Source organism: Ochotona curzoniae, unplaced genomic scaffold, assembly GCF_017591425.1.
Source record: "Ochotona curzoniae isolate NIBS_2020 unplaced genomic scaffold, NIBS_Ocur_1.0 contig_1014, whole genome shotgun sequence".
Lineage (NCBI taxonomy): Eukaryota > Metazoa > Chordata > Mammalia > Lagomorpha > Ochotonidae > Ochotona > Ochotona curzoniae.
The window spans coordinates 48,772,680-48,799,260 of NW_024464920.1; the positions used below are offsets into that span (position 1 = coordinate 48,772,680).

Genomic DNA, 26,581 nt, shown 5'->3' on the forward strand with positions numbered 1-26,581 from the left:
GGGCAGGCTCACTGGCCAGCACACAGGGCGCACGTGGGCTGGTCTCCTCGGCCCGTTTCACTGAGGCGTCATTCCCACGCTGTGCAAGCCATCTCCTTCCACGTGGCTTTTAGTCGATGCAGGGCTGTGCTGCCATCGCCACAACCCAGTCCGCCAAGACGTCCATCACCCTCGAAAAAGATCCCTTCTGTGCCAGGCCGCCACTGGCCTTCCTGGCTCTCCCAGGGAGCCTTCCCACGAAAGGAAAAAGCAGACAGTGACCTCCCACAGCTTTGTTCTGTGCAGACTGTCTGGCAGTAAGACTACAGGCCTCCGGGCGGTGGCTTTGTGGCAGACGGGCTAAGATTCTGCCGACTACGCTAACATATGGGCACCAGATCAAGTCCTGGCCGGTCTGTGTCCAATCCAGCTCCCTGCTGATGTGCGGGAAAGCAGTACAAGATGGCCCAAAGCCTTTGCCTCCGATACCCACACGGGAGCCCCCAGAGAAGCTCCTGGCCCTAGCCTGCTCTTTGTGGCCATTTCAAGAGTAAGCCAGTGGATGCAAATGCTCTCTCTCTCCTCTCTTCTCTGTCTCTCCTTTCTCTCTTCTCTCTCTGTCTCTCCTTTCTCTCCTCTCTCTCCGTTCTCTCTCCTCTCTCTCCCTCCCTCCCTCCCTGTAACTCTTTCAAATAAACTCAATAAAATATTTGTTTTAAAAAATGGTTTAAGGGCCCGGCGCGGTGGCGCAAGTGGTTAAGTCCTCGCCTAGCACGCCCGGGATCCCATATGGGCGCCGGTTCTAGTCCCGGCAGCCCCGCTTCCCTTCCAGCTCCCTGCTTGTGGCCTGGGAAAGCAGTCGAGGACGGCCCAAAGCTTTGGGACCCTGCACCCGCGTGGGAGACCCGGAAGAGGCTCCTGGCTTCGGATCGGCATAGTATCGACCCGTTGCGGCTCACTTGGGGAGTGAATCATCGGACGGAAGATCTTCCTCTCTGTCTCTCCTCTCTGTATATCCGCCTTTCCAATAAAAAATAATAAAAATAATAAATCTTTAAAAAAAAAAAATGGTTTAAGGGGGTCTGGCGCAGTAGCCTATCAGCTAAAGACTTCGCCTTGAACGTGCCAGACTCAGGCTGAACCCAGCGTCTCCTCTTCCCCAGGAGATTTGGGGGTACACCTCTTGGTACATTCCTCAGGGACTCACACCTGTGCATTTGTGCAAACGGCTCTTCACACACCCACAGACACGGGCGTGGGGCAAGCACCTGCCAATTCACTGCCTGCAGCCAGGAATGCCACTGCTGGGTTAACTGCCGTTATTGTTCTAAACAACACTTTGCGTTCTTGTAAAGAATAACTCCAAAACCCCCTACTTACTTTCCTCATGCTCCTCCAACAACAATTTCCTACGAAGCAGATCTGGCGACGAGAAAGACAGAAAAGAAAAAAAAAAAATTACTTAGCATCAGTACCTTCCAGACGGTCTAAAAACTCAGGTTGAAACCCCAAAGCACTCCCATCCAACCACCTGTCCAGAGTTTTGCTTCTGTCTCACCCGGGACACAAGCCGGTCCCCCACGCAAGCCAGTAAGAAACGTACAAAAACAAACTCGCCGCGGAAAACTGCTGCTCGCGTTGCCGGGAGACGGTCGTCGGGAGTTGGGGAGGGGCCGAGCTCGCCGCGTCAGAAACGGGGAGCGGGCGCGGGGCGGGGCGCACGGGGTCGTCCTGGGCAAACCCGGGCAGTTCCGTCCCCGCCGTCTGCCCTCAGCAACCGCTCCGGGACGCCGAGTCTGTCAGAAACGCGAGTCCGGGGTGACGCGCTCGTCCGCCCCGTCGGCGGAGCCCGAGCTGCAAAGCGCGCCGCGCCGCGTCCAGCCTCCGTCGAGGCGGGAAGCGGAGCGCGGCCCCTCCGAGGACGGCCGCCTTCCGAGAGGCTCTCAACAGCCGCCGGGGCCCGGCGCGCCCGCCTCGCTCCAGCCCTCTCCCACTCCGGCCCGAGTTCCAAGCCCGGCCTCAGGGCCTCGCGCCTCAGCCTCGCGCCGGGCTCGCACGCCGCCGCCTGGGCCTCAGCTCGGGGGTCTCATGGCAGCTGAGCCCCTCGGCCCGGGTCGCCCTCTCCGCCCGCACTGGGCTTGGCGAGCCGGCCCCGGGCTCCCGTGGCCCGCGGGGCCCCGCGCCTCCTGCTGCTCCCCAAGCCCCCGCCGGCCCCGACTCGGGGGCAGCGCGCCGCGCAGCCGGGGTTCCTGCGGGGCCCGGGGCGGGGCGCGGCGGTTGGCGCCGGGCGGGCGCGCGGGGCAGGCCGGGGGCGGCCACCCTCGGCCTCGGACGCCCAGGGCAGCAGCTAGACCCGCACCCCGTCGGCTGTCGGGTCTCCCTTCCCGGCTCGCCGTGACTGTTGGCCCCGCTGCGCTCACCCGACAACAGTGGCTCCAAACCCGACCCTTACAACAGCTGTCTCTGCCGGCCGGGTGCCCGGGGGCGCGGGGGCGACACAGGGTACAAGGAGAAAGAGCACCCAGCAGCCTATGGGGGCTCTTGATGTGGGGCGAGCGGGGGTAGGGGGATCCTCTTTATTTTTTCAAGATTTATTTATTTTTTATTGCAAAGTCAGAGAGACAGGAAGATCATCCGTCCGATGATTCACTCCCCAAGTGCCCGCAACGGCCGGAGCTGAGCTGATCCAAAGCCAGGAGCCAGGAGCTCTTTTGGGTCTCCCACGCACGTGCAGGGTCCCAAGGCTTTGGGCCGTCCTCGACTGCTTTCCAGGCCACAAGCAGGGAGCTGGATGGGAAGTGGAGCAGCCGGGATTCGAACCGGCGCCCATATGGGACCCCGGTGGCACGTTCAAGGTGAGGACTTTAGCTGCTAGGGCATCACGCCAGGACCTCATCCCTTACTTTAAATCTTCAAATGCTTCCAAACACATCTCTTGCTAACTAGAGCTGTTCCCCACGTGGCTAAATTCCAGGTCTCTGCCTGCTAGGCCCGCCCGCTAACCACTCCCTTCTCCCAAGGGGAAGGGGCGTTTCCCACGGAGGAAGGCTCTGTCCGCGTCTCCCTTCTCAGGCCGTCCTGCCGAGCTGCTCAGAGCTGGGTGCCTGTCCGTGCTCTTCACGGACTCCGCAGGACGCACATGTTCACGCATGCTTCCTCAGTGCAGCATGGTGGTCTCAACAGCAGGAGCTGAGCCGATCTGAAGCCAGGAACCAGGAGCTCCTCTGGCTCTCTCACTGGGTGCAGGGCCCTAAGGCACTGGGCGTTTTCCGCAGCCTTCCCAGGCCATAAACGGGGAGCTGGAAGGGAAGCGGCCGTGCGGGCACAGACTGGTGCCCTTGGATGAGATGCTGGTGCTTGGGGGTCGAAGCTCCGCCGACTGAGCCAACCGTGCCCGCACCAAGATTTATTGCCACATTAAACAAAAAAAAATTAGAACTTGTTATTATTTGAAAGGCAGAGAAATGGTGAGATCCTCTAAGCCCTGATTCACTCCTCAAACGTTCCCCAACTAGGAGACCAAAACTTAGAGCCTTCCACGTCGGTGGCACAGACCCAAGTCTAGGAGCCGTCAGCTGCAGTCTCCTGGCAGCAGGCACAGAGAGGGTAGGGACCTGACCTGGCACTGCACACCCCCAGGTGCTGTGCCCGAAGTCCATCCCCACCTTTAAGCATATTAATAAGGAAAGGTGTTGTGACTTTGAAAAGGAGCGAGCATTTGGCACAGAAGGCACGTTGCTTGGCATCCCCCAAGCGGAGAGCCCAGCTTCCTGCAGACGGGCACCCGGGAGGCAACAGGCCACGCGCTTGAGATGCTTCCGTGCAGATTCAGGCTCCTGCCTATGCCTGACCCAACCACAGCTATTAAGGATATTTAAGAAATAAATTAGACAATGGCAGACAATTTGGGGTCTCAAAATTAAAATTTTATGGTTTTCAAGATTGAATTTTAAATATACCTTTAAAGAGACTAATAAGGAGGAAGGCACACAAAGAGGTCAGTCAAAGCGGGGATTTACACGCCACAGCAATACGGTTCGCGCTCACCCGCACGGAACTACAAGTCCCACAATGCCCCGCAGCTTTCCCCGCCCCGGGGGAGGAGGAGCACGGGCGGGCGCGGAACCGGCTTTTCCTCTAGTCCAAAGCGTGATTGGTCCGTGGCCCAGGAAGGTGGCCAATGAGCGCGCTCGGAGCGAGCGCTGAGACCAATATGGCTTCCTACACCTGGTGACGGTTTGAGAAACTGAATCTCATGGAGAAGCCCCGGGGCGTCGAGGTGAGAGGGAGAGGGCTCGGCGCGCCCGGGCGAGGGAGCCCCGAGAGCCTCTGTCCCACGGGCCCGTGCCCTCTGCGCCTCCTGGAGGGCGGAGGGGAGCAGGGTGGGGAAGGATGGGTAAACTGAGGCAGGGCCGCGGAGATCGGCGGCCGGTTCCGCCGGGGTCCGCGTCTGGCAGAGTTGAAGGCGGAGCAGCCCCCCACCCCGGCTTGGGGCGAGGGGAGCCGCGACCCTCACCCGAGGGCACCCGAATCCGCTTTGTCCTGCTCCTCTGGCGTTCGAGTTCTTCAGGCCTGTCTCGTCCAGGCGTGGCGAGGGAAGAGGGGTGGGGATTTAATCGAACGCGATTCCGTGCCCGGAGCTTTGGCGGGTATTCCGCACCCCCGGCGTGGTGCCAGCGGAGGCTGAAAGAATTGGGGTACCACCTCTACCCCGCGTCCCCAGGGAAGCTTAAGGGGGTGGATGCCAAGTCTGTTATGACCTGCAACCTTGCCGAGTGGGGGTTGTTTCCTCGCTAGCCTGTTGCTGGGCGTCCTTGTCACTGTCGAGTGGAATACCTCAAATATGTCCCGGGGTGGAGGAGGCTGAGATCCCGCGGGGTGAGAGTCATAGCTGGTTCTGCAGAGCCCTACCCCCTGCTGGACACAGAGCCGGGACTCGCCCATCCCGCTCCTCCTAACGTTTCCTAAAGGTTGTCAGTGTCCAGCGCTGTAGCCGCACGCACTCCCCTTGCCCTGCAAATCCGCGGCTTACAGCCATGCCCGCTGACCACAGGCCCCACGCCGGTCACCGCAAGTCTCCACCTCGCTGTGTACCTGCTCGGCTACATGCTGGTAGATTCCTAAACACTGTGAGCCGACTACCCTCCCGAAAGGTGACAAGAATGAGGCCATGGCGAAATACCTGGGCAGGACCCACAGCTGGTTAGGCTCAGGGCCACTCTGAAAGCCACAGTAAGGGCACCTTCACACCCCAGCTCTGCCTGGGTGTGCCGACTGCCCCTCACACGGCTCCGGCCAAACTCACTTTCCTTTGGCTTGTGTTTAAGTTGAGGCTGAGTCTCCCTATCCTGAAATAAGAGTTTCTAACCTGTGGGCCCGTCATGAAAAGTTCATGGAAAATACATGTTGTGAAAACACAGTGCATGATTTCAAACTTTTATTGCAGCAAATTAAACTTACCCTTTCCCTTCCGTCTTTTCCCCCCTACAGTCTTTCTCAGGGACCCTTAACACCTTCTATCCCAGAAGGACTTTTAGGTACTTGAGTTAGAAAATGTTGATACTGTTGGCTCAGATCTGTCCCACTTGCACTGACGGGACGTGCAGCTTTTTGGCTTTTCGTCAGTGTAAATATGATACACGTGCAGTAGAGTGTCGTGCAAACTAAAGTTTCCCGACCTAGAGCTCCGCGAGGGGTCTTCTGGATGCCGGGCACCGGGAGCCACGAGCTCGACTTCCCAGTCAGCTTCGGGGTCCTGAGGCACAGCCCTCACTCCACAGAGGGCTCTGCTGCGGAGCTCTGGTGGTTGGTAAATCCATTTTTGGCTTAGGATATCTTCAGTTTGTAACAGGGTTTAGGAGGACTTAACCCCACCTTAAGTCCATTCGTAAATCCCCAGAGGAGCCTGGATTCCTCACATCTATTCCTGTGCTGTTAACGCCCACCCGTTTTGCTGAGTTATGGAAGAGAAATGTCCTACAGTCTTGACGTTTGCAATAAAAGGGTTTTGGGGAGATTCCTGGAAGGGTAGACTTGACCACAAGCCAGCAGGAGACGAACAGGTGCATCTGTAACTTCTCCCCTCACACCCCGAAGCCCACAGTGACACTTGCCACCCCTGTAGGAGACCCCATCGGCAGAACCGATGGAGGAGGAAGAGGAGGCGGACGACTTGGAGCTGTTTGGGGGCTATGACAGCTTCCGGAGCTACAACAGCAGCGTGGGTAGTGAGAGCAGCTCCTACCTGGGGGAGTCGAGCGACCCGGAAAATGAGGACCGAGAGGCCGGAGAGCTGCCCACATCACCCCTGCACCTGCTCAGCCCAGGGACACCCCGCTCTGTGGATGGCAGCGGCTCAGAGCCAGGTGCTTTCAGTGGAGGGCTGGGATGCTAAGGGGGAGCAGGGAGGGGGGACAGAAGCACCCCAGTTCCTCTGCTGCAGTCTGGCTCCAGATTGTGGTTTCATTCTGACTTTCCTGCAGAAATGCAGTAGTTTGGTCAGCTGACTCTTATTTTCTCTGTGCTTAGCTTCTCATCCTCTCTACACACCCCGGCCCACCCTCATTCTGTGTTCTTGCTCTCTGCTGTCTTCCTCCAACTTTCCTTAGAATCTTAGAACCTTAGAACTGGAAGCAGCCAGTGGAGACCCACTGATGGGGGCTTCTCCTGACTGCACAGTGGAACCCCACCTGGAGTTTCTAGCACATTCTGGATGGTGGTGTCCCAGTGCAGAGCAGCTCCTCAGACTCCCTGGTGTGTGTCGGGGGGATGTGTGTTTAAGCTCCCCAGGTGTTTCCAGGTGTGTGTGTGGGGGGTGTTTAAGCTCCCCAGGTATTCCAGAGTGAAGTGGAGTCCCAAGTGTTCATCTGGTTCAGTCTCTCCTGGATCGATGAGATGACAGAACCACGAGGACTGTGGTACTTTTTCTCTAGAATAGTTTTTTCTCTTCTAGTATTCCGTCTTGAAATTTTTTCGCTCACCCATTTCCCCGTCTTTTTTGGTTTCCTTTAGCCCCTCTGTTGACACACAGAGTCAAGGGAATTGCCCAGATCAATTCAGATGTAAGCGATGGTTTCTGCTACCCTTCCTCTTCCTCCTCTTCCTCCTCCCTCTGCTTCCTTCCCCTTCCTCTTCCTCCTTACCCCTCCCTCCTATATGGTCAGCCCTAGTGAAGGGCCTGGTCAGTGCAGCGTCCCAGGCATTGCAGGTCCGTCATTCTGCTGGGTTTGGGGTGACCATCTCAGGAGGGTCATGTGTGGAGTTCTTGCTCCCCCAGCCGTCTGTGAGATGTGCGGCATCGTGGGCACCAGGGAAGCCTTCTTCTCCAAGACCAAGAGGTTCTGCAGCGTCTCCTGTTCCAGGAGCTATTCTTCCAACTCCAAGAAAGCCAGCATCTTGGCCCGCTTACAGGTGAGAGCAGCCTCCGGGGCCCTGAGCACTGGGACGGGAGCCGGCAGCCTGGCAGGCCTTCCCTGTGGCCACCTGAGCTTGGGACTGTCCTCAGAACACTGATAATGCTCCTGGCCCCTGGTGGGCAGAGGGGAGTGTGTCTGTGTGGCTTGCTAGAGGACTTGCTTTTCTTCCCCCGGCCCCCAGAGCTGCACGTATTCAGGAAGTCTAAACGCGTGCATTAGGGGCTCTAGCAAGAGCTTGACACCCCTGGTTTGGCCACCGCCCTTTTATAAATGACCGGAAGGGAAGCTGAGATGCAGGCGCAAGGCTCACGGCCATGCCATGTGGCATCAGGAAGTTGATGCTTTGTCTGGGACTCCGTGTCACAGATGGCCACCTGGGACATCCTGCCAAACGCTGCTGACCCATGGAGAATTTTTGGAGGTGGAAACACGCGTGCATGCACACACTGCTGAGGGAGCGTGCACGTCCAGCACAGCTGTCAAGGGAGCACACGTGCCCGACCTGGCCCCTGCCCTCAGCCGTCCCGGCGGGGCTGTGTCCCAGTCGCGCTGGCCAGCATCTGTACACTGGGGTCATCTGAAAAGTTCTAATACGATCCATTCAAAGGCTGGTGTAGCAGGGAAGGCATGCTCCCACGTGACTCAGCCCCGAAGTTCCCAGCAGCGCTCCCTGGGGGGCTTCCCACTGCAGGCAATTCCCATTGCATCCCTCATTTTGTGCTTTTCATTCAAGGCATAAGAGAGAGCTGATTATGTTGCACCTGCCACCCTCTGAGCAAAGCCTTGTCACGGTCGCTTTCACAGTGAGGAACCAGAGGACCGTAGCTGGACTGCCAGCTGGGCTCCTGGCGGGGCGGAGCTGGCAGTGTCCTTATCCACTGTGTCCCGGCCTTTCTTCTCCCCCCAGGGAAAACCGCCGACCAAGAAGGCCAAGGTGCTGCACAAGGCAGCCTGGTCTGCCAAAATCGGGGCCTTCCTGCACTCCCAGGGCACTGGGCAGCTGGCAGACGGCACACCCACAGGGCAGGATGGTAAGCAGCAAGGGCCCGCTGGCCTTTCCTTGGGGCAGGCACTAAGAACTGGGCCTCTGATAGCACCTGACCCCTGCCTTCCCCCACCCGCCCAACCGCCCCTCAGTCACTCCGGAAAAGCCCAGAATTAGCTGCTTCGGTTTTTTGTTTCCTTTTTTTTTCTTTTATTATTATTTTATGATACAATTCCATACGCTGTGGGATTTCCCTTCCCGCCTCCCCGAGTCCCCACTCTCCCCTTCGGTTTCCTTTTACCCCCGAAGCAGTGCAGGCCCAGGTTTGGCTGTGGGAGGGGATCTCAGGGTGTTAGGATAAAGAAAGGAACCTTCTCGGCCTTTGCTCAGTGAGCTTTTGCTGAAAGTGTGTGCCCAAGCAGCTCCACCGAGGCTGGCCCCCTGGATGTAGCAGGGGGGCTGAGGAAATGACACCCAGGAGCCTGGCATGTCCCTCTCCTTGGGGGAAAGGTGAGCCATGGGAACATCGCTGCCCTGCTCAGGCCGCCGGTGGGCAGGTCCTGGGCATCAGAGGTCGCAGACACTGGAAGAGGCCACAGTAGCAGGGAGGTGCCTGCTGCTGCAGCCTGCTAGGCCCTTGGCTGGGCCTGGGCTCCAGCCACCCTCTCTGTTCCGCAGCGCTGGTCTTGGGTTTCGACTGGGGCAAGTTCCTGAAGGACCACAGTTACAAAGCTGCTCCTGTCAGCTGCTTCAAACACGTGAGTGCCCTGCGCGCAGGGTCGGACGCCAGGGAACGCCGTGGGGTTTCTGGCTTCCCTGGGGGGCTAGGGACACTGCAGAGGGCAGCGGCTGGGAGGAGCGCAGCCTCGTCAGCTGGCTCCATTCTGTGCATCTGCTGCTTCTCAAACTTCCCTCACACCTGCGTGGGAGCCTAACGAGTAAAGCACCTGCACCACTGGCCTCCCGTGTGAGTGCTGGTTCAAGTCCCGGGTGCTTCACTTTCAGTCTTGTTCCCTGTTCATGGACCTGTGAAAACAGATGGTCTAACTCCCTGGGCCGCTGCCACCAGAAAGACACAGTGAGTTGGATCAGAAGTGGAGCAGCTGGGTCTCAAACCAGTGCCCATATGAGATGCTGGTCTTTCAGCCCACAGCTTAACTGGCTAGGCCACCACACCAAACCCATAAATAAACCATAAAGACTAGGGTGCAGGTGTGTAAGCCTGGATCTCCGGCCGTCACCTACCCAGCAGCTGACCCCATCCGCAGCTCGGCTCTCAGGGAACTACAGGGACGTGCTCTTCTCGGGCCCGGCTCTGCACACATGGAAAGCTGAGCTGGAGAGCGGAACTCGGTGACTGAGGCTGCAGCCCAGGCCATCCCTGAGCCCCTGGCATTGCCCTTGCCACACAGGTCCCGCTCTATGACCAGTGGGAGGACGTGATGAAGGGCATGAAGGTGGAGGTGCTCAACAGCGATGCCGTGCTCCCCAGCCGTGTGTACTGGATCGCCTCTGTGATCCAGGCTGCAGGTGTGTGCTCAGGGACGGGGCAGGGACGGGGCCAGCTTCGTGAAACTCGACCACCACTGCCCCTCTCCCTCACGGCCCCTCAGAGGGGCTCACGGGGCTTAGCATGCCTGCCAACTCCAACCTCTAAAGTGGACTCCAGGAATGATGGGGGCTCTAGAGAATCCCCAGTTCCCTGCCGCAGCGTCTTCCAGATAAGTGCATGAACTTGTCTTGGCTGTGGACACCACGCGTCACAGGGCCGCATGGGCCTGGTCGGAGTCCTTAGCGTGCGCGCCGGCGGGTCTGTTGTAGGCTCAAGAACAGGGAGGCCTGAGGGGCTCTCTCCCCGCGTCACTCACGGGCATCTTGTCCCCTCTGTAGGGTACCGTGTGCTCCTTCGCTACGAAGGCTTTGAGAATGACGCCAGCCATGACTTCTGGTGCAATCTGGGAACCGTGGATGTTCACCCCATTGGCTGGTGTGCCATCAACAGCAAGATCCTGGTGCCCCCGCGGAGTGAGTATAGATAAGGCCACTCCTTGCCTGGTTCCCCCAGGGCCCTGAGAAGTCGGGGGTGGAGGGGTCTTTGTGTCTGTGTTGAGAAATACTTGCATCCCTCCCTGTCCTTGAAGCTCTGGAGGTAGGAACGTGGGGCCTGGTTTCCCAGATGAAGTCGCTGCTGGCTGGCATGCCAGCGCTCCTGCCTGGGCGGCCCTGTCAGGCAGTCACTGGGATTCTGCCCCTGTCTCCGCAGCCATCCATGCCAAATTCACAGACTGGAAGAGCTACCTCATGAAGCGACTGGTGGGATCCCGGACACTTCCTGTGGATTTCCACATCAAGGTCTGGCAGGAGCCCCAGGGTCTCCTCTAACTTCTCACCCCTAAGAAACCTCACCTGGGAGATCTTCAGCCCTCACTCTGTGTGTGCCAGCTGATACAGGGTTGGGCTCAGTGTGCCCCCTGTACCAACTGTCACATGTACCAGTAGGTATAGCTGCCTGGTCAGTCCCTCCCCCAGGCCTGGCTCTCACAGAAAGCAGTGGACGCTGCAGCCTAACCCAGCCAACTAGCCCCCAGCCCTGGCTCTCTAGTACACTGGCCAGTGCTACAGCCTAGTTGGGGTGACCTGAAGAACCCCAACCTGGCTTGCCTCCAGTCTGGTTCTCTCATGTGCCAGCAGGTGCTGTGGCTTAGCCCAACCCGATCCATCCCCACCCCAAGGCGTTCTTGCAGATGTTCCCAGCAAGTGCTTCAACCTAGCAGGAATATCCCCAAGGATCCCCTGCCACACCCACCCCCCAACTCTGTTTCTCACAGGTTCCAGTGGGTGCTAAGTCCAGCCTGGCATGGCCCACTCCCAGCTCTTGCCAGCAGGTCTTGTAGCCTCGTGCAGCCTGGCCTGCACCCAGCAATGGCTTTCACACGCACTGGTGGATGCTGCGGTCTTTCCCCAGACCTGGTCTCACATGTGCCAGCGGGTGCTGTATTCTAGCAAAAACACCCCCAAGGGTTTCCTGCCAAGCCTTCCCCTAGCCCCAGCCCTCACACATGCCAGCAGGTGCTGATCCCAGCACAGCCTGACTTGGTCCCAGCCTCAACACTTGGTGGCAGGTGCTGCAACCAGTCTAGCCTGTCCGCCTCCAGCCCTGGAGAGCTGCGTCCTGCCCTTGATGACGTCCCGGGCAGGTAGAGCTGCAGTCCACCTGGAGGCGTGGGGAGGAGCCCGTGACCACACAGGCCCGTGTCCCCTGTCCTTTCAGATGGTGGAAAGCATGAAGTACCCCTTCCGCCAGGGGATGCGGCTGGAGGTGGTGGACAAGTCCCAGGTAGCCCGGACCCGCATGGCCGTGGTGGACACAGTCATTGGGGGTCGCCTGCGGCTCCTCTATGAGGATGGGGACAGTGACGACGACTTCTGGTGCCACATGTGGAGCCCCCTGATCCACCCAGTGGGCTGGTCCCGGCGTGTGGGCCATGGCATCAAGATGTCAGGTGAGCAGACCATCTCCCCAAGGCCTGGAGGGTACCCTGGCTGCACCTCAACAGCACTGGGAGGCGGGTAGAGGCCGACCCCGACAGCCCAGCAAACTGGCAGCCAGCAGCTCGGCTCTAAGAGGCCAAACTCAGTGTAGACCCAGCTGCTGCCGCCCCAGTCCTGTCCTCTCCATGCCACATATATTGTTTGGGTCTCCAGGGCTGCAAGGTGCCCACGGCGGGCTCTACTTCTCAGGGCTCCACCCATCTGACCCCATGCCCAGTGTATGCCCGTGGTCTGGCAAGGGGTGCTGGGGTCTGGCAGCAGCCACATCTCTGGGGAGTCAGGAGAGGGCCCTTTGGGCTGCCTTCAGCTCCCTCCTCTTCCTCACTCTACTTTGTACACAAGAGAGGCGCAGTGACATGGCCCATCATCCCACCTTCCGGAAAATCTACTGTGACGCCGTTCCTTACCTGTTCAAAAAGGCAAGACCCCCTCCCCGGCTACTGCCCCCTTCCCCGGGTACTGCCCCCTGGCTGCCCCAGGCACGAGTACCCCAGCTTTTCCCTGGGACCATGCTTTTCCATGGTCATGTTATGTCCCAGGACTGTCCCCACTCCTGGGCCCCTCCAGATTCCTCACTGTCCCTTCCTCCAAGGTCCGAGCCGTCTACACTGAAGGCGGCTGGTTTGAGGAGGGGATGAAGCTAGAGGCCATCGACCCCCTGAATCTGGGCAACATCTGCGTGGCCACCGTCTGCAAGGTGCGTGGGGCCGTCCCTCAGCTCCCTTCCACGGCCACAGCCCACAGTCAAGGGCTCCTGGGATCTGGGGGACACTGCCCTGGGCCTCTGAGCCCTTGCTCACAACCTGCCTTGCAGGTCAGGGTCCAGGGACACTGGACAAAAACTTATTGACTTCCTGAGCCTACCCCTGTGTTGGGCCTCCTCACCAGGGACCTTTCTGTCACGTGTGTGTCCTTGGTGCTGCTGGCCTGGTCAAGAGCCTCTGGCAGTTTTATTTCACTCCTAAGCAGCTCCCTTAACCCTGGGCTTCCTGGGGGACACTGCCAGCATGGCCCAGCAGGGGGAGACAGAGGGACACATGCTCCCCCCCACAAACGCCCAGGGCCCCAGCTGGCCCATGCAGGGGTTAGGCTCCTGCTCACTGCCTGGAGGACAGAATCCAGTGAGCCAATGGGCGTCCCTGCTGTCTGCCCGCCAGGTGCTCCTGGATGGCTATCTGATGATCTGTGTGGACGGCGGGCTCTCCACCGATGGCTCGGACTGGTTCTGTTACCATGCCTCCTCCCATGCGATCTTCCCAGCCACCTTTTGCCAAAAAAACGAAATTGAGCTCACACCTCCAAAAGGTATGCCCACACTGGCCAGCACATGCTAGGCCAGTTCTAGGCTGGATGAAAGGGGCAGGGATGAAGCCACAGGCCCAGGTCATTGTCCAGGTCAGAACCTGAGGACACGGCATGTGAGAGAGGCAACAGAGCACCCAGGGCCCCACAGGCTCAGCCAGCTTGACCCCATGCCCAGTGTATAGTTGGTGAACAAGGTTCCCATGTGTCCCCTTGGACAGTGACCAACCTGGGTGCCAGGTCCTGGAGGAGGTGCCAACCCAGGAGGAAGACTGGGGACAGGGTCTTCCTCCCCGACCCATGTCCCTTTTCCCTCCACACCCGAGCCTCCTGCTCCCCCAGGGTACGAGGCGCAGACCTTCAGCTGGGAAGCCTACCTGGAGAAAACCAAATCCAAAGCAGCTCCGTCCCGGCTCTTCAACATGGTGAGCAGGCCAAAGTCGGAGCAAGGGTCCTGGGGCAGCCTCCAGCCACTCCTGCCATGTCCACCCACAGCAGGGCAGTTCCCGGCCCTTCTTCCTGTGAGGGTGTGCTGCTGAGGACCTGGGCACTCACTGAGCCTCGCCTTGGCTGCGCCTTCCCATAGTGGGGTGCAGGGGCCAAGTGGGCTAGAGGCACAGGGAGGCGCCTCCCCGGCCCCATACTGCTGGTAAGGGTGCTGACTGGCTTAGCAGCTGCCTCCTCCCCCAACCCCAGGACTGCCCCAACCATGGCTTCAAGGTGGGCATGAAGCTGGAGGCCGTGGACCTGATGGAGCCCCGGCTCATCTGCGTGGCCACTGTGAAGCGTGTGGTCCATCGGCTGCTCAGCATCCACTTTGACGGTTGGGACAACGAGTATGACCAGTGGGTGGACTGCGAGTCCCCGGACATCTACCCTGTGGGCTGGTGTGAGCTCACCGGCTACCAGCTGCAGCCTCCTGTGGCTGCAGGTGCGAGCCCGCGTGGCCCCAGGCGCTCTGGGCTCCCTCTCCTCCCACCACTCTTCCCACAAGCTGCCTCAGTTCTTTGGCATGGCTGGGCAGAGTCCTGGGCCCCTCTAAGCAGAATGCAGGCTCCTCCACACTTACCCCTCCTGACGGCCCCCCGGCCTGACTCCCCCTACCCCGGCATGCAGAGTCCCGCCTGCACCCTGTTCTCTGACATGTGCTTGACCACCCAGGCGACCACCCAGGGCCCAGCCCCACCCTCTCCTCTCCTGCCCTGCGTGTTTGACCTTGGCTGCCTCCCTGGGCAGCGCGTGCCCAGGTCTCCGACCAGGCTCCTAATCACACTTGTCCTTGTCTTGCAACAACAGAACCAGCAACACCTTTGAAGGCCAAAGAGGCCACGAAGAAGAAGAAGAAGCAGTTTGGGAAGAAAAGTAAGTAACAGCCCAAGGCAGCCCGGCTGCTCTAGGCCGGGGCAGTGGGACCGGGTCCTGGTGCGTGTTCCCCCGCGGTGCACCCCCAACCTGACATGCTGAGCTGGAGCACCACACTGCTAGGGAGTTCAGTCTGCAGCAGTTGGGACCCCAGGCACAACCATACTGAGGGAGAGTAGAAGGGTGAGACACCATCGGGGGCTCCCATGCTCTGAACCCCGCGTGACTGCCTGGGGACACACACTCCTGGACATGCCAGCCCGTGGTGGCCAGGGGCCTGCACAGTGTGGTACTGTGCAGAGAAGACTGCCCAGGACAGGACAGTGGACTGAGGGTCCGGGGCTGGGGACAGGTCACGAGGGACCCTGTGGCATTCAGAACTCAGCAGTGTCATGAGCTACAGACGAGGAAATCAAGGTTGGAGAAGGGAGCCACGGGCAGGCAGGTGGCAGTTAAGGTGCCAGGCCCCCACCGTGGGCTCGATGTCCAGCCTGGACATCCCACTGGCGCAGCCCCTGGGAAGGCAGCAGCAATAGCCCTCGTGTCTGTGAACTGGCCTAGAGCCCCAGCCCCTGCCGGCGGTTGTGGGAACCCTTCAGGGCCTGAGCCAGCAGGTGGGAACTCGCACTGTCCCCACCTGTCCACTGGAGAGAGCCCATCGGACACACAGCCAGTACCACACATTGTCTGAATCGGAGGTCAGGCTGGTATTCCCAACCAGGGGCACCTGCCCCTCTGCTATGCCACCTGATGCTGGCAGGACCCGGCCCTTAATCGCTTCCCAGCCTTTTAGCCAAGATCAAGTGTAGGACCCGGCTCTTGAAGCTTCGCGTGGATTCCAGCCTCATTCCAGGTTTGATTCCATTTTATTCAAAGGGAAAAGGATCCCACCAGCCAAGACCCGGCCCCTCAGACAGGCGTCCAAGAAGCCCCTCCTGGACGCCGAGCCGCCGAGCGCCAGGACACCGGAACCCGCTGCCGATGACAGTGAGGGCCAAGCTCCTGCCCCGGGCTCAGGGGCCGCCCCGCTCCTTCCCCACCTGGGAACACAAGAGTGGGGTCACGCAGGAAGGGGCCCCCGGGGCACCCCACCTGGGCGGGACCCCGAGCCCCTCCCTGCCCCTGGTGCTTGGTGGCCGGGGTAGGTGGATGTGGAGGCTGCCAAGGTCCCTGCACAGCCTGCCTGGCTGGAGCATACCTGGGGCCAGGGTGAGCAGCAAGGTGGAGGTCCTCACTCCACCCATGGACAGCCAGGTGCCTCCCCAGATCCTGAGCCCCTCCCCTGCCCGGGATCCCAGGCCCCTGACTCTGCTCTCCCTGCCCACAGTCATCGCTGTGTGTGTGAAGGAGGAACACTTGGACGCAACCTCCCCTGGCAAGGCCGCAACCCCAGAGCTGCCCATCCCCGTGGAGCACATCAAGCAGGAGACCCACGACTGAGCCAGCCCCACTGCCAACCTGGCCCCGCTGCCAGCTTGGCTCCATGCCCTGCGCCCGGGGAGGGCCTAGGCTTTCGGGGGCCGACCTTGCCTGCCCTGAGGCCGGCTGTCAGGGACCAGCCCAGGGTTCCTCTGACCCATCCTGCAGGGTCCACTGGCAGGACCCATGTGACTGGGCCGACTGGAACCAGGAGCCGTGGCTGTGGCCCATGGCAGGCGGGCTGGGAGAGACTGTGTGAATAAAGGTCCGGAGCCGCTCGGTGCCTGAGCTCCCTGCCTGATGCATGTGGTCACGGGGCAGCCTCCGCCCCAGGGACCCTGCTGGGAGCAGTGACAGGGCAACTTGTGTGCTGGCCCTGACCACTGCCTTCAAGGGGAGTGAGGAACTGAGTCAGGAACTGAGGCCTGGTCGTGCCTGAGGTGGTGACATCGGGGGTGACACCCAGTGCCTCAGTGCCACAGGCCCCGTCTGGGCCTGACCTGGGGCACACCTGACATTTCTGATCCCCTCCTGTGTGGCAGTGTCGGGCAGCAGTTGGCCCCGCTGGCTGGCTGCCTAAAACCAGCGCCCCCATTTCCACCATGGTCTCATGGAGGGAGGTGTAGTAGAGATGGTTCCGGCTCGCTGCCCTCTTCCCTGCCCTCCTCACTGGCAGCTCACCAGGAGTCTGCCCCTCACCCCCACGTCCTGCCTGACCTGCCTGTCCCCGAGGCTGAGTTGGGGCCCGCTATGCTCCTCGCCTGTTCTGGGCAGAGGCCATGCAGCCCTGGGTGGTCCCCAGCCCACAAGAGGTCCTGTGCACTGGCCAGTGGCCCATGCCACCACGTCTGCTGCTGGCTGTACGTGCTGTGGCCTGCTCAAGCCCTGGCCGAGTCTCCAGTAAGCCCAGGAGTTGGGTGATGCTGACCAGGGTTGGAGAGAACTTGCCCCTGCCCTGCACAAACCAGGCCCTGAACCAAGACACCTCTGAGAGGCAAGGAGCCGTGCATCCCCTGCCACTCCCATACACAAGCTCTGGCCTCAGGGTGGCAGGTCAATGGCATCAGCCCAGAGCTCGGCCCAAGGAGGTATCATTGCCAACTCCCCGCCAGTTACAGCTAGAAAGATGGCTCAGACCAGCCCCAGGTACCTCGGCAGCCTGCCCAAGCAGCCCTTTCCCCAAGCACCATGTTAATGCGTGCTAACTTGGGGCTCAGCCAGCAGTTGCTTCAGTTCACACTGCCCAACGACAGCAGTGGATGGCGAGGGGCGGGCCTGCCACCCCCACACACTCCGCAGGCTTCCCCATGTCCAGCATGTGCCTCAGAGGAACCCATGCCCTGGGCCCCCATTGAGTGGGCCCCTGGCATCCCAAATCCTCAGAGCTCAGGTCCTCCCAGTGCCCATGCGGTCTCACTTCCCGCTAAGGACTGGGCCTCGGGCCCCTCTGGGACACCCACAGACCCTCCTGCCCCTCTCAGATGCATTTGTGAGGTTTTGCTACAACTGAAGGTCCAGGCTGGGCCTGGAAACGTTGGCACAGGGGCTGACCTGTCATAGGGCCACCACTGTGGAAGGCAGATGGCAGGAGGCCGCTGCACTGCTGGGTGATGAAGGTGGGGAGCGGTGGAGTCGGAGCAGGAATGAACTCATGGAGACATGGGACCGAGGGTGGGGGCTCACCTGAAAAGCCAGCACCTCACAGAAGGCGACAACCATGTCCTATAGACCCCACTGCCCCAGGGCACAGCCTGACGTTGAGAATGGGAGGGTCTGTGCCCAGCTCCAGTGAGCCTGAGCAGCTCTGGGGCCTGGCCCGCCCTCCTAGAACTAACCTTGCCTTCTTCCTGCAATCCTTGGATAGATGGGCTCCTGGCACCAGGCCCAGAGGCTGCTGCGGCCCTCATGGGCTTCCTGGCAGCTACACTCGGGCAGGCTTCAAAGATGCTAGCTGCAGCCTTCACCCTCTGACCACGGGTACTGGGAGGCGTGGCGCAGGTGGCCCCCACCCGCAGGTTCAGCCCAGTGAGCCACCTGCAGGCAAGAGAGATCCTGGGCACCGCTGTGCTGACACTCAGCTGGGGTCCTCCATGAGGTGGCAGCAGGGACCCCAGGCCCCAAGGCTGGTGGGCTGTGATGGGGTGCTCACCTGTGCAGCGGGAGCAGCTGACAGTCGCAGTGGAAGGGGTTGCCGCTAAGGTCGATGAGCTCCAGCTGCTCGAGCCCCGTCAGGGCGGGCAGAGCCCGAAGGTGGTTCTTCTGCAGGTGCAGGCTCCGCAGTCCAGGGCCCAGGCCCAAGAGGGCCCCTGGAGAAATCTGTAAGGAAGGGCAAGAGCCTGATGTGAGGGCTAGCCAGGCCTTGTCTGGGCTAGAGGTCCAGCAAGGAAGAAGGGGACATGGGGAACTCAGGGACAGCAGGGCCGGGTCACAACCCAGGCTGGTCTCATGTCAGAGTTCTTGGTCTGTCCCAGTCACTGGGCGTCCAGTTCAGTCTTTCTGCTCCATGTGAGCCCAACAACCTGGTCACAGCAGAACCTCCTGGAGGTCTTAGAGCCTACAAACACAGGAACCCCCACAGCCCCCGGCTCCCTTCTCCATGCCCTGGTAGTGCCCTCCCTGGGCAGACCTCTAGCATCACAGCACGGGGTTCCACTTAACCCAGCTCCCACAAGGAGCTCACCAACAACAGGCCTCGGTCTGGTTTATATCCTGGAATCTGGCAGCATGGATGGAGTGAGCAAATGTTTGTTGAGGAGGGGAGAGGGCTGGTGTGTTGTGGCGCAGTACGCTAAGCTACCACTTGTGACACCACCAATCCCCTAGGAGCAGTGATTTCAGCTCTGGCTGCTCCACTTCCAATCCATCTCCCTGTGAATGTACAGAGAGGACCCTGCAGCCACGTGGGAGACCCAGAAGAAGCTCCAGGCTTCAGACCTGCCCAGCTCTGTCATGGCAGTCATTGAGGGAGTGAGCCAACAGATGGCAGGTCTCCCTGTCACTCTGCCTTTCAAATAATACCACCACCAGTTGGTAGAGGGAATGTGCCGACTGTGGCTTCGTGCCCACCAGCCCCTCCATCCATCCCTGCACACACCTGCTCCAGGGCACTGCTGTTCAGGAACAGGTGCTGCAGGGAGCGGCCCACGGGCCGGAAGGCGCCGGCATGCAGGACCCTGAGCGGGTTCCCAGAGAGCTGCAGTTCCAGGAGGGCAGGCAAGCCCTCCAAAGAGCCGGTGGGCACTGCCCGCAGCTGGTTCCTGTCGAGGTGCAGCTTTTCCAGCTCCTTCAAGGGGCCCATCGCTCCGGGGTCCACTTGGGTAATGCGGTTTCCACTCAGGTAGAGCCAGCGCAAGGCCCGCACCCCCGCCAGGTCACCAGGTGCCAGGCGTTCCACAGCGTTGTCCTGCAGGTGCAGGGAGAAGAGGCTGGGCAGGGCACGCAGGGCGGCACTGGGGACTTTCTGGAAGCGGTTGCGCTCCAGGTACAGGTAAGCCAGGCGAGGGGCTCCTTCGAAGGTAGCAGCGCTGAGGCTCGACAGCTCATTGTCGGAGAGGTAGAGGTAAGTGAGGTGGCCAAGGCCCGCCAAGGCCCCCGCCTCCAGCTCCGCGATGCTGCACTGCTGCAGGTGCAGCGACACCAGGTGGGCCAGGCCGGGGAAAGCAGCTCTGGGCACCGCCCGGAATGGATTTCGCCTCAGGTCCAGTAGCAGAGTGTCGTTGGGGAAGCCGCGGGGCACTTCCTGCAAGCCGAGGCCCTCGCAAGTGCTGTGCCGGGACTCGGAGGCGCACACGCAAGTGCGTGGGCAGGGCGCAGCCGCTGCAACTCCCTCCCCAAGGGCGCGCGGAGAGCCGTGGGGACCGGCGGCCACGCGCTCGGCTTCCTCCTCCTCTTCCTCCTCGGCATCTCCGGGGCAGCGCAGGTCCGACGGCCGCAGGGCGTCCAGGGCCTCGCCCCGCAGCCGCCGTGGCCCTCTGCACACGCCGTCCACGCGCACGCGCGCACGCGCCAGCCACTCAAGCAGGGGCCGTGCCTGGCAGCCACACCGCAGCGGGTTCCCCTGCAGCCGCAGCTGGCGCAGCTGGCCCGGCCCTTGCAGCGGGGGCAGCGTGGCCAGCTGGTTCCCTCGCAGGTCGAGGGTGCGCAGGCGCGGGCAGTGGACGAAGGCACGGGGATCCAGGGCCTGCAGGGTGCCCTGGTCCAGTGCCAGCTCCCGCAGGGCTGGCAGCACCAGCCCGTCCTCCTCTCCTGCATAGGTGAGCGGGTTGTAGCCCAACTCCAGCCGAGCCAGACTGTGGGCCTGCGACAGGGCAGCCCCGGGCAGGGCCTGGAGCTCGTTGTGATGCAGGCTGAGCCGGCGGAGGGCAGTCAGGCCGGCCAGGGCTTCGGGGGCCAGCACGCTGAGTGCGTTGTGGGACAGTTGCAACCAGCGCGCACGCAGCAGGCCCTGGAAGGCCATGTCTGGCAGGTAAACCAGAGCATTCCGGGCCAGGTTGAGCGTGGTCAGCGCACCCAGGGCACCGAATGTCCCAGGCCGCAGCTCCTCCAGCAGGTTCCCTTCCAGCTCCAGCCGCTGCAGCGAGCCCAGCCCATCCAGGGCCTCCTGGGGCAGCTCACGCAGGCGGTTGGAGGCCAGGTTGAGGAGGAGCAGCCGGCCCAGGCCACGGAAGGCCCCCTCGGCCACCTGCTCCATCTGGCAGTGCCGCAGGTCCAAGTGGGTGAGGTACGGCAGGTGCTGGAAGGCAGCTGGGGGGATAGCCTTCAGCAGGTTGCCTTGGAGGTCCAGGCGCTGGGTCAGCTGGGGATGGGAGGACAAAGCTAGGCTGGTTCCCACTATCTCGCCACTGTCTGTTCCCACTTTGATAGCTTGGCATCTCAGAGGGCAAAAACTCTGCGTGGTTTCCCTGCCATGGGGTCATGTTTAACTGCTAGGTCCCTGACTTACTCCAGACCCATGGGAACCATCTTCAATGGCTCATCTCCCTGCTGTTAGTCTGTATTCTTCCCATTGTACATTTAGGAAGACTGAGGCTTGGGAGCCAGTGTTGTGCCAAGCCCAGCCAGACAGGGGCAGACCCACATGCCCCCCAGCACCCTCACCCCACCTGTGAGGGTCCTGCTCACCTCAGGGATGTTGTCGGGCACCCCGGTGAGGTTCTGGTGCCGGCAGGCCACATGCCGCCTGGAGTTGTCACAGATGCACGTCTGAGGGCAGCGCTGGGCAGCTGCATGCCAGGCTGGGCCTGGTGGCAGCAGTAGTAGCAGCAGCAGCAGTAGTGGCAGTAATCGGGTGTGGGTGCCACTCAGGAGCCTGGGGTCGGGAACAATTGGCCCTCAGCCCAGAGCCCTGCCATGGGGCAGCTCCTGCCCCAGGACCTGGCAGAGCCCTCCTCCCTGGGGCCACCCGCCCCTGCTGCACACTGGAGGGCGCTGTTGCACACGGGCAGACAGCCCTGGAGGATTTGCCCAATGGGGAACGCAAAGCCAACTCTGGCCACCTGGGGTGGGAAAGGAGGAGGTATAGCAGCAATCTGTCCCCACACAGACCTGGCGTGGCAGTGGGGTGGGGGCTAGGGGCATTGTGGCGGCTGTCATGGGAAGCCAAGCGGGTAGGGCAGGCCCCAGCCGTGAGCGAACCAGCAGAGTTCTGGGGTCTGAGGTTCCGAAGGGAGCCACAGGCCAGGATTCTCCGCTCCTGCCCTCGGTTGATCTGTCCTTTCACCCCACTCCCAGCCAGCTGGCCAGGTGTACCCACCTGCCCATGCACTGTCCAGCCACCCACCCATCTGTCCCCTGCTGCCACGGGGACACTGCTGACTTCCCTCAGGCTCCACTCAGCAGCCAGCAGCCAGAGGGATTTTTCTGAAACACAGATGCGGACACTCGCAGTTCCAAGTCCACCTGCGTCTCCCCACTGTCCTGGGCAGAGTCCTGCTCCTGGTTGGCTGCCCTGCTGCCGACATACATACCTGCGTGTCCCTGCACACATCCATCTGCTGTGTGTCACCTGGCACAGCAGGCCCATCCTTCTGCTCTCAGCCAGGCCTCTGCTGGCCTCCGAGCTGCCTAGGCTGACCCCAAGGCCTCCGACTGCCCGTAGTCTCCTTTGGGTCCCAGGAGCTGCCCCTGCCTGCCTTGGAGGCGGGGCCTTGCGAAGAGCCTTAGGCAGACCTGGAAGCGGAGCCCTGGGGATGGGGCCTTTGGAGGGGACAGTGATCCAGGCTCACAGGCCTGCTGACCCTCACACAGCTTCCAGGATGGTGAATCCACAGTGGCCGTGTTCCCTTACATGGCTCCCCAGGCCAAACCTTACAGAATCCTGGGGCCCTGGAAGCTCCAGTTCTCCATGCATCCTTCCAACCCAGGGATCCAGAGTTGGCCCTGGTTGCCTCTTGCCGCACAGCTCCTCTAAGCCCCCCGTTGCGTCCCTAGGGCCTGAAGACTCACCCCTCCATGCCGTCTCCAACTGCCAGCGAGGCACACCAAAAGAGAAAGACTGGTGCCCGTCCCGCCTGGCCGCCTGCGGGAGCTCCCCCACTCCCTGCCCCCACAGCTGGCCTGGCAGCGGGGACATGGCTGAATGGGAGGCATTGTTGGCAGCCTGGCCGCACTGGGGCTTCCCTGAGCGGGGAGGGGGCAGTGGCTGGAATCACAGGGCTTCCAGCCTGGCGCCAGCCTGTGGGACAGCACAGCAACATGGCCAGGCCTGAACCCACGGGCCACCTGGAAGCAGGGGGAGCCCTGAGGAAACAGCCTGTTCAGCAGCCCTGGGCTCCCCAACTCCTCCGTGGGGAGCCTCTCACCAGCTAGTTTCCCAGTCTCTGAAAAACATGAACTGTCAGCACCTAGCTCACAGGGTTGCCATGGCACCCACCTGGCACACGAGTTATCCAAGGATGGGAAACTTCCTTCCACAGCTTGTGTTTCCAAACTCACACAAGCTATTCAACACAGCACTCTGGGACTGGAGCGGTAGCGTAGCAGCTAAAATCCTCGCCTTGCAAGCATAGCATCAGGATCCCATATGGGGAGCTGATTTGTATCTCAGCTGCCCCGCTTCCCATTCAGCTCCCTGCCTGTGGCCTGGGAAAGCAGTGGAGGACGGCCCAAGGCCTTGGGACCCTGCACCCACATGGGAGACCCGGAAGAAGCTCCCGATTAGTACAGCTCCGGCTATTGCGGCCACTTGAGGAGTGAATCAGCAACAGAAGATCCTTCCATCTGCATCTCTCTTTGCGGCTCTGCCTTTCTAATAAAAACAAATCTTTCTTTCTTTTTTTTTTTTTTTTTAACATTCTGGGCCTGGCGGTGTGGCCTAGCAGCTAAAGTGCCCGCCTTGAACGTGCTGCCGGGGTCCCATATGGGCACCGGTTCTAATCCCAGTGGCCCTGCTTCCCATCCAGCTCCCTGCCTGTGGCCTGGGAAAGCAGTTGAGGACGGCCCAAAGCCTTGAGACCCTGCACCTGCATGGGAGACCCGGAAGAAACTACTGGCTCCTGGCTTCGGATCAGCTCAGCATCGGCCGTTGCAGGCATTTGGGGAGTGAATCATCGGAAGGAAGATCTTCCTTTCTGTATATCTGACTTTGCAATAAAAATAAATGTGCTTTCCCATGCCACAAGCAGGGAGCTGGATGGAAGTGGAGCAGCCAGGACATGAACTGGCACCCATATGGGATCCTGACATGTGCAAGGCAAGGGTTTAGTCATTGAGCCACTGTACCCGGGTCCAAGAGGTACTTTCCATTTGCTGGTCCATGAACTTCAGCCATGTGCATGGCTGCGGGAAGCTGGATCAGAAGTGCAGTAGCCGGGACTTGGACTAGGTAGGGCCCACAGGGGATGCCAGCTTGTTTCCAGTTCTTGCTGTCACCTACAGTGCTGCTAGGAGCAGCCTTGTTATCTTTCCTTTTTTTGCATATCATTTTATGACAGTTTCATAGGCTCTGGGATTCCCACAGCCCCTCCCCAGCCCCTCCCCCATAATGAATTCCTCCATACTGTTACAGTAGTACACATCATACCCAGCATGATTCCTTCGCTGCGGGCATGGACCATGCGGAGTCCAGCATCTTACTGTCCAGATAAATTCAGCAGTTTCATTGGGAGACCATCCTTGGTCTGAAAGTAGAGCTAGCTAATATCATCTTCTCCAATGAGATGTCACTACACAACTTCAACAACAGGAAGAAACACTGACAGTAAAAGCATCATGAAGAAAAAAAAAATAGTAAAATAAATAAATAAATAAATAAAAACATCATGAGGGGTCCAGCGGTGTGGCCTAGCAGCTGAAGTCCTTGCTTTGAATGCGCCGGGATCCCATATGGGCGCTGCTTCTAATCCCGGAAGCTCCACTTCCCATCCAGCTCCATGCTTGTGGCCTGGGAAAGCAGTCGAGGATGGCCCAAAGCCTTGGGACCCTGCAACCGTGTGGGAGACCTGGAAGAAGTTCCTGGCTCCTGGCTCCTGGCTTCGGATCGGCATAGCATTGACCATTGTGCTCACTTGGTGAGTGAATCATCAGATGGAAGATCTTCCTCTCTGTCTCTCCTTCTCTCTGTATATCTGATTTCCAATAAATAAAAAATAAAATCTTAAGGAAAAAAAAACATCATGAAGTTAATTAACATGGTATTGAGTGACCAATATGTTAGAAAACGCAAGTTCTTAACCACATCCTGTAACTACTTCATTGACAACCCAGTTATAGTATATACAACACAACAGGCTGCTATAAACCTTTTTGTTTCTCCCAAGCTAACACGTTTTTAGTTTAACCTAAATCAGAGTGGCACAGGAACAGTGCAAGGATCAACATTAACATCCATCGTATACACAACAGCTGAGTACAAACTTAACATCAAAGTTTCTGTGCAGTTACATCTTGTTTAGCATTAACATTCTTAAATCGATAGTTTTTTGGGGAGAAAATTAAGCTACAATTTAAACTTTATAGTGATTAAGCATGGTTTTACAGAACTTTCCATTTTAACAATTGAAGAACAGTTTGGGCAGGTGAGCAGAGAAATCCCCAACAACCCAGTGCGTGAGGAAGAATTTAACTCTACATCCTACCTGGTACAGTCCAGGAGAAGCACATGGGGGCCTGAGCAGTAAGCACAGGCTGAGCGGTTATAGGCTAGCTGCCCTTTTCCCTGGCTGTTCCAGCCTTTCCATGTCTATATCTGTGTCTCTGCCTATGTGAAAAGCCACATGGGAAGCCTGATCAGTAGGGTACAAGTTGAGTGATTAGGGGGGTGATCCCAGCCTATACAAAAATTACCACATAATTCAAAATTCAAAATAAAAATAAAAATGAAAAAACCAAGCTGACTGATTATCAGCTAGCTGACCTTTTATCAGTCTCTATCTGAACTAATTGTGGGGTTCACAAGCAACCCTGGTGGTCAGTGTAGAGAGGCCTGGGAGCCAAGGCCAGAACTTGATAAGGGCCAGAAAAAGCTCCTCTCCTGAGTCCAGAAGGAAAATTACAACCCTTTTATCTCCGAGTGCTACCTGGGAGAGTAGTCCTGTTTTCTGGTCTAACCCTAACACTAGAGTAGCCACGGCATCCACTCTGGGCCGTCAGCCCCGTGCCGAGCAGCAAGGGCCTTCCCGGTGTGGGGGTCTACGGTGGCATGCTCCAAGGGGCCTGACTCCCAGCTGGCTGCAGCTCGCAGGGCGTGTAGAGCCGGAGGAAACACCTCATGTCACAGCTGCTCAGCTCTGTCCTCACTCGGGAGCTCAGGAGCCTCGAGCTACGTGGAGAGCAGGGCAGTCAGACGCGTTGGCTCCTGACACCAAGATCCTCCTGCCGAGGGCCCAAGAAGCCAGGCGTGGAGAGCCTGTGGGGAGTGGGCCGAGACCCCAGGACAGAGCCTGCATCTGCATCACTGTGGAGGGAACAGGCAGCCTGTAGGGCCTGGCAAAAAGCCCTTCACCAGGTGAAGACCCGTGGGTAGCCCCACAGCAACCAAGAGCCTCCACCTGTTACAGAGAAGCCGAGAGAATCCTGCTTGCCTCTCAGGTCTGTTCTTCCATCCCTAGCTCTTGCAGGCTGTCCCTTCTTCACTACCCAGTCCTCACAGGCGGCACCTGTGTCCCTGGCAAAAGTGGCAGGTTAAGCTGGCCACACCTCTACCTCCGTGGCATATCATCTCTTGGGCAGGGCAACCTGGCTACTTCCTCAGCCTCCTGCCAACCACGTGGTCCCCAGCCAGTCAGGAAATCATGTCTCCCAGGAAACCTCAGAGTGAACTCTTCTCAGAGGTCCCTAAAGAGACAAGGACTCTCCCTTGTAGCCAGTCATGTGCGCTGGTTTCCCAGCTAGCCTTGTATGGCCTGTGACAGACAGGGTCACTGTGGCCCAAAGGTGGGCAGTGGGTAAGAACAAAGTTCAGGTAGTCCTGACTCAGGCCACTTCTCCACTGGATTCCCCAGAGGAAGCCTCTGCCAGGGTGGGGTTCACTTGCTCAGCCGTGGGGGAAGGTCGCTGCTGGCCTGTGGCCGACAAGGCACACTGCGGCCCTGGAGGACTCCGGGCAATGAAGGATGCTTCGAGGCCTGTG

General features: G+C 59.7%; 2 protein-coding genes across 2 annotated transcripts; one reads left to right on the plus strand and one right to left on the minus strand.

Annotated features, from left to right (window-relative positions):
- Window positions 1-4,176: 4,176 nt before the first annotated feature.
- On the plus strand, window positions 4,177-16,295 carry L3MBTL2 (L3MBTL histone methyl-lysine binding protein 2). The gene is made up of 17 exons (XM_040986646.1): window positions 4,177-4,258; window positions 6,104-6,344; window positions 7,256-7,389; window positions 8,302-8,425; window positions 9,058-9,137; window positions 9,792-9,909; window positions 10,270-10,404; window positions 10,643-10,731; window positions 11,651-11,882; window positions 12,274-12,350; window positions 12,524-12,628; window positions 13,089-13,236; window positions 13,576-13,658; window positions 13,930-14,164; window positions 14,530-14,595; window positions 15,472-15,582; window positions 15,923-16,295. Exons 1-17 carry the CDS (start codon window positions 4,235-4,237, stop codon window positions 16,033-16,035), a joined length of 2,115 nt encoding a protein of 704 aa, XP_040842580.1. The 5' UTR covers window positions 4,177-4,234; the 3' UTR covers window positions 16,036-16,295.
- Window positions 16,296-17,649: 1,354 nt separating this feature from the next.
- On the minus strand, window positions 17,650-22,466 carry CHADL (chondroadherin like). The gene is made up of 5 exons (XM_040988265.1): window positions 22,459-22,466; window positions 21,136-21,322; window positions 19,109-20,809; window positions 18,164-18,330; window positions 17,650-18,048 (listed from the first exon to the last, which is right to left on the minus strand). The coding sequence occupies exons 1-5, from the start codon at window positions 22,464-22,466 to the stop codon at window positions 17,694-17,696; spliced, it is 2,418 nt and encodes an 805-aa protein (XP_040844199.1). The 3' UTR covers window positions 17,650-17,693.
- Between the last annotated feature and the right edge of the window lie 4,115 nt (window positions 22,467-26,581).

Bases quoted from the DNA above. Each gene is read 5' to 3' on its own strand.
- CHADL (XM_040988265.1), bottom strand. The intron at 20,810-21,135 runs GTGAGCAGGACC...TCCCATCCCCAG, and splicing joins TGCCCGACAACATCCCTGAG to CTGACCCAGCGCCTGGACCT. The intron at 18,049-18,163 runs GTGAGCACCCCA...TCTTGCCTGCAG, and splicing joins CAGCTGCTCCCGCTGCACAG to GTGGCTCACTGGGCTGAACC.
- L3MBTL2 (XM_040986646.1), top strand. From the start codon at position 4,235: ATGGAGAAGCCCCGGGGCGTCGAG. The intron at 12,351-12,523 runs GCAAGACCCCCT...CCTTCCTCCAAG, and splicing joins TTCCTTACCTGTTCAAAAAG to GTCCGAGCCGTCTACACTGA. The intron at 13,659-13,929 runs GTGAGCAGGCCA...CCCCAACCCCAG, and splicing joins CGTCCCGGCTCTTCAACATG to GACTGCCCCAACCATGGCTT.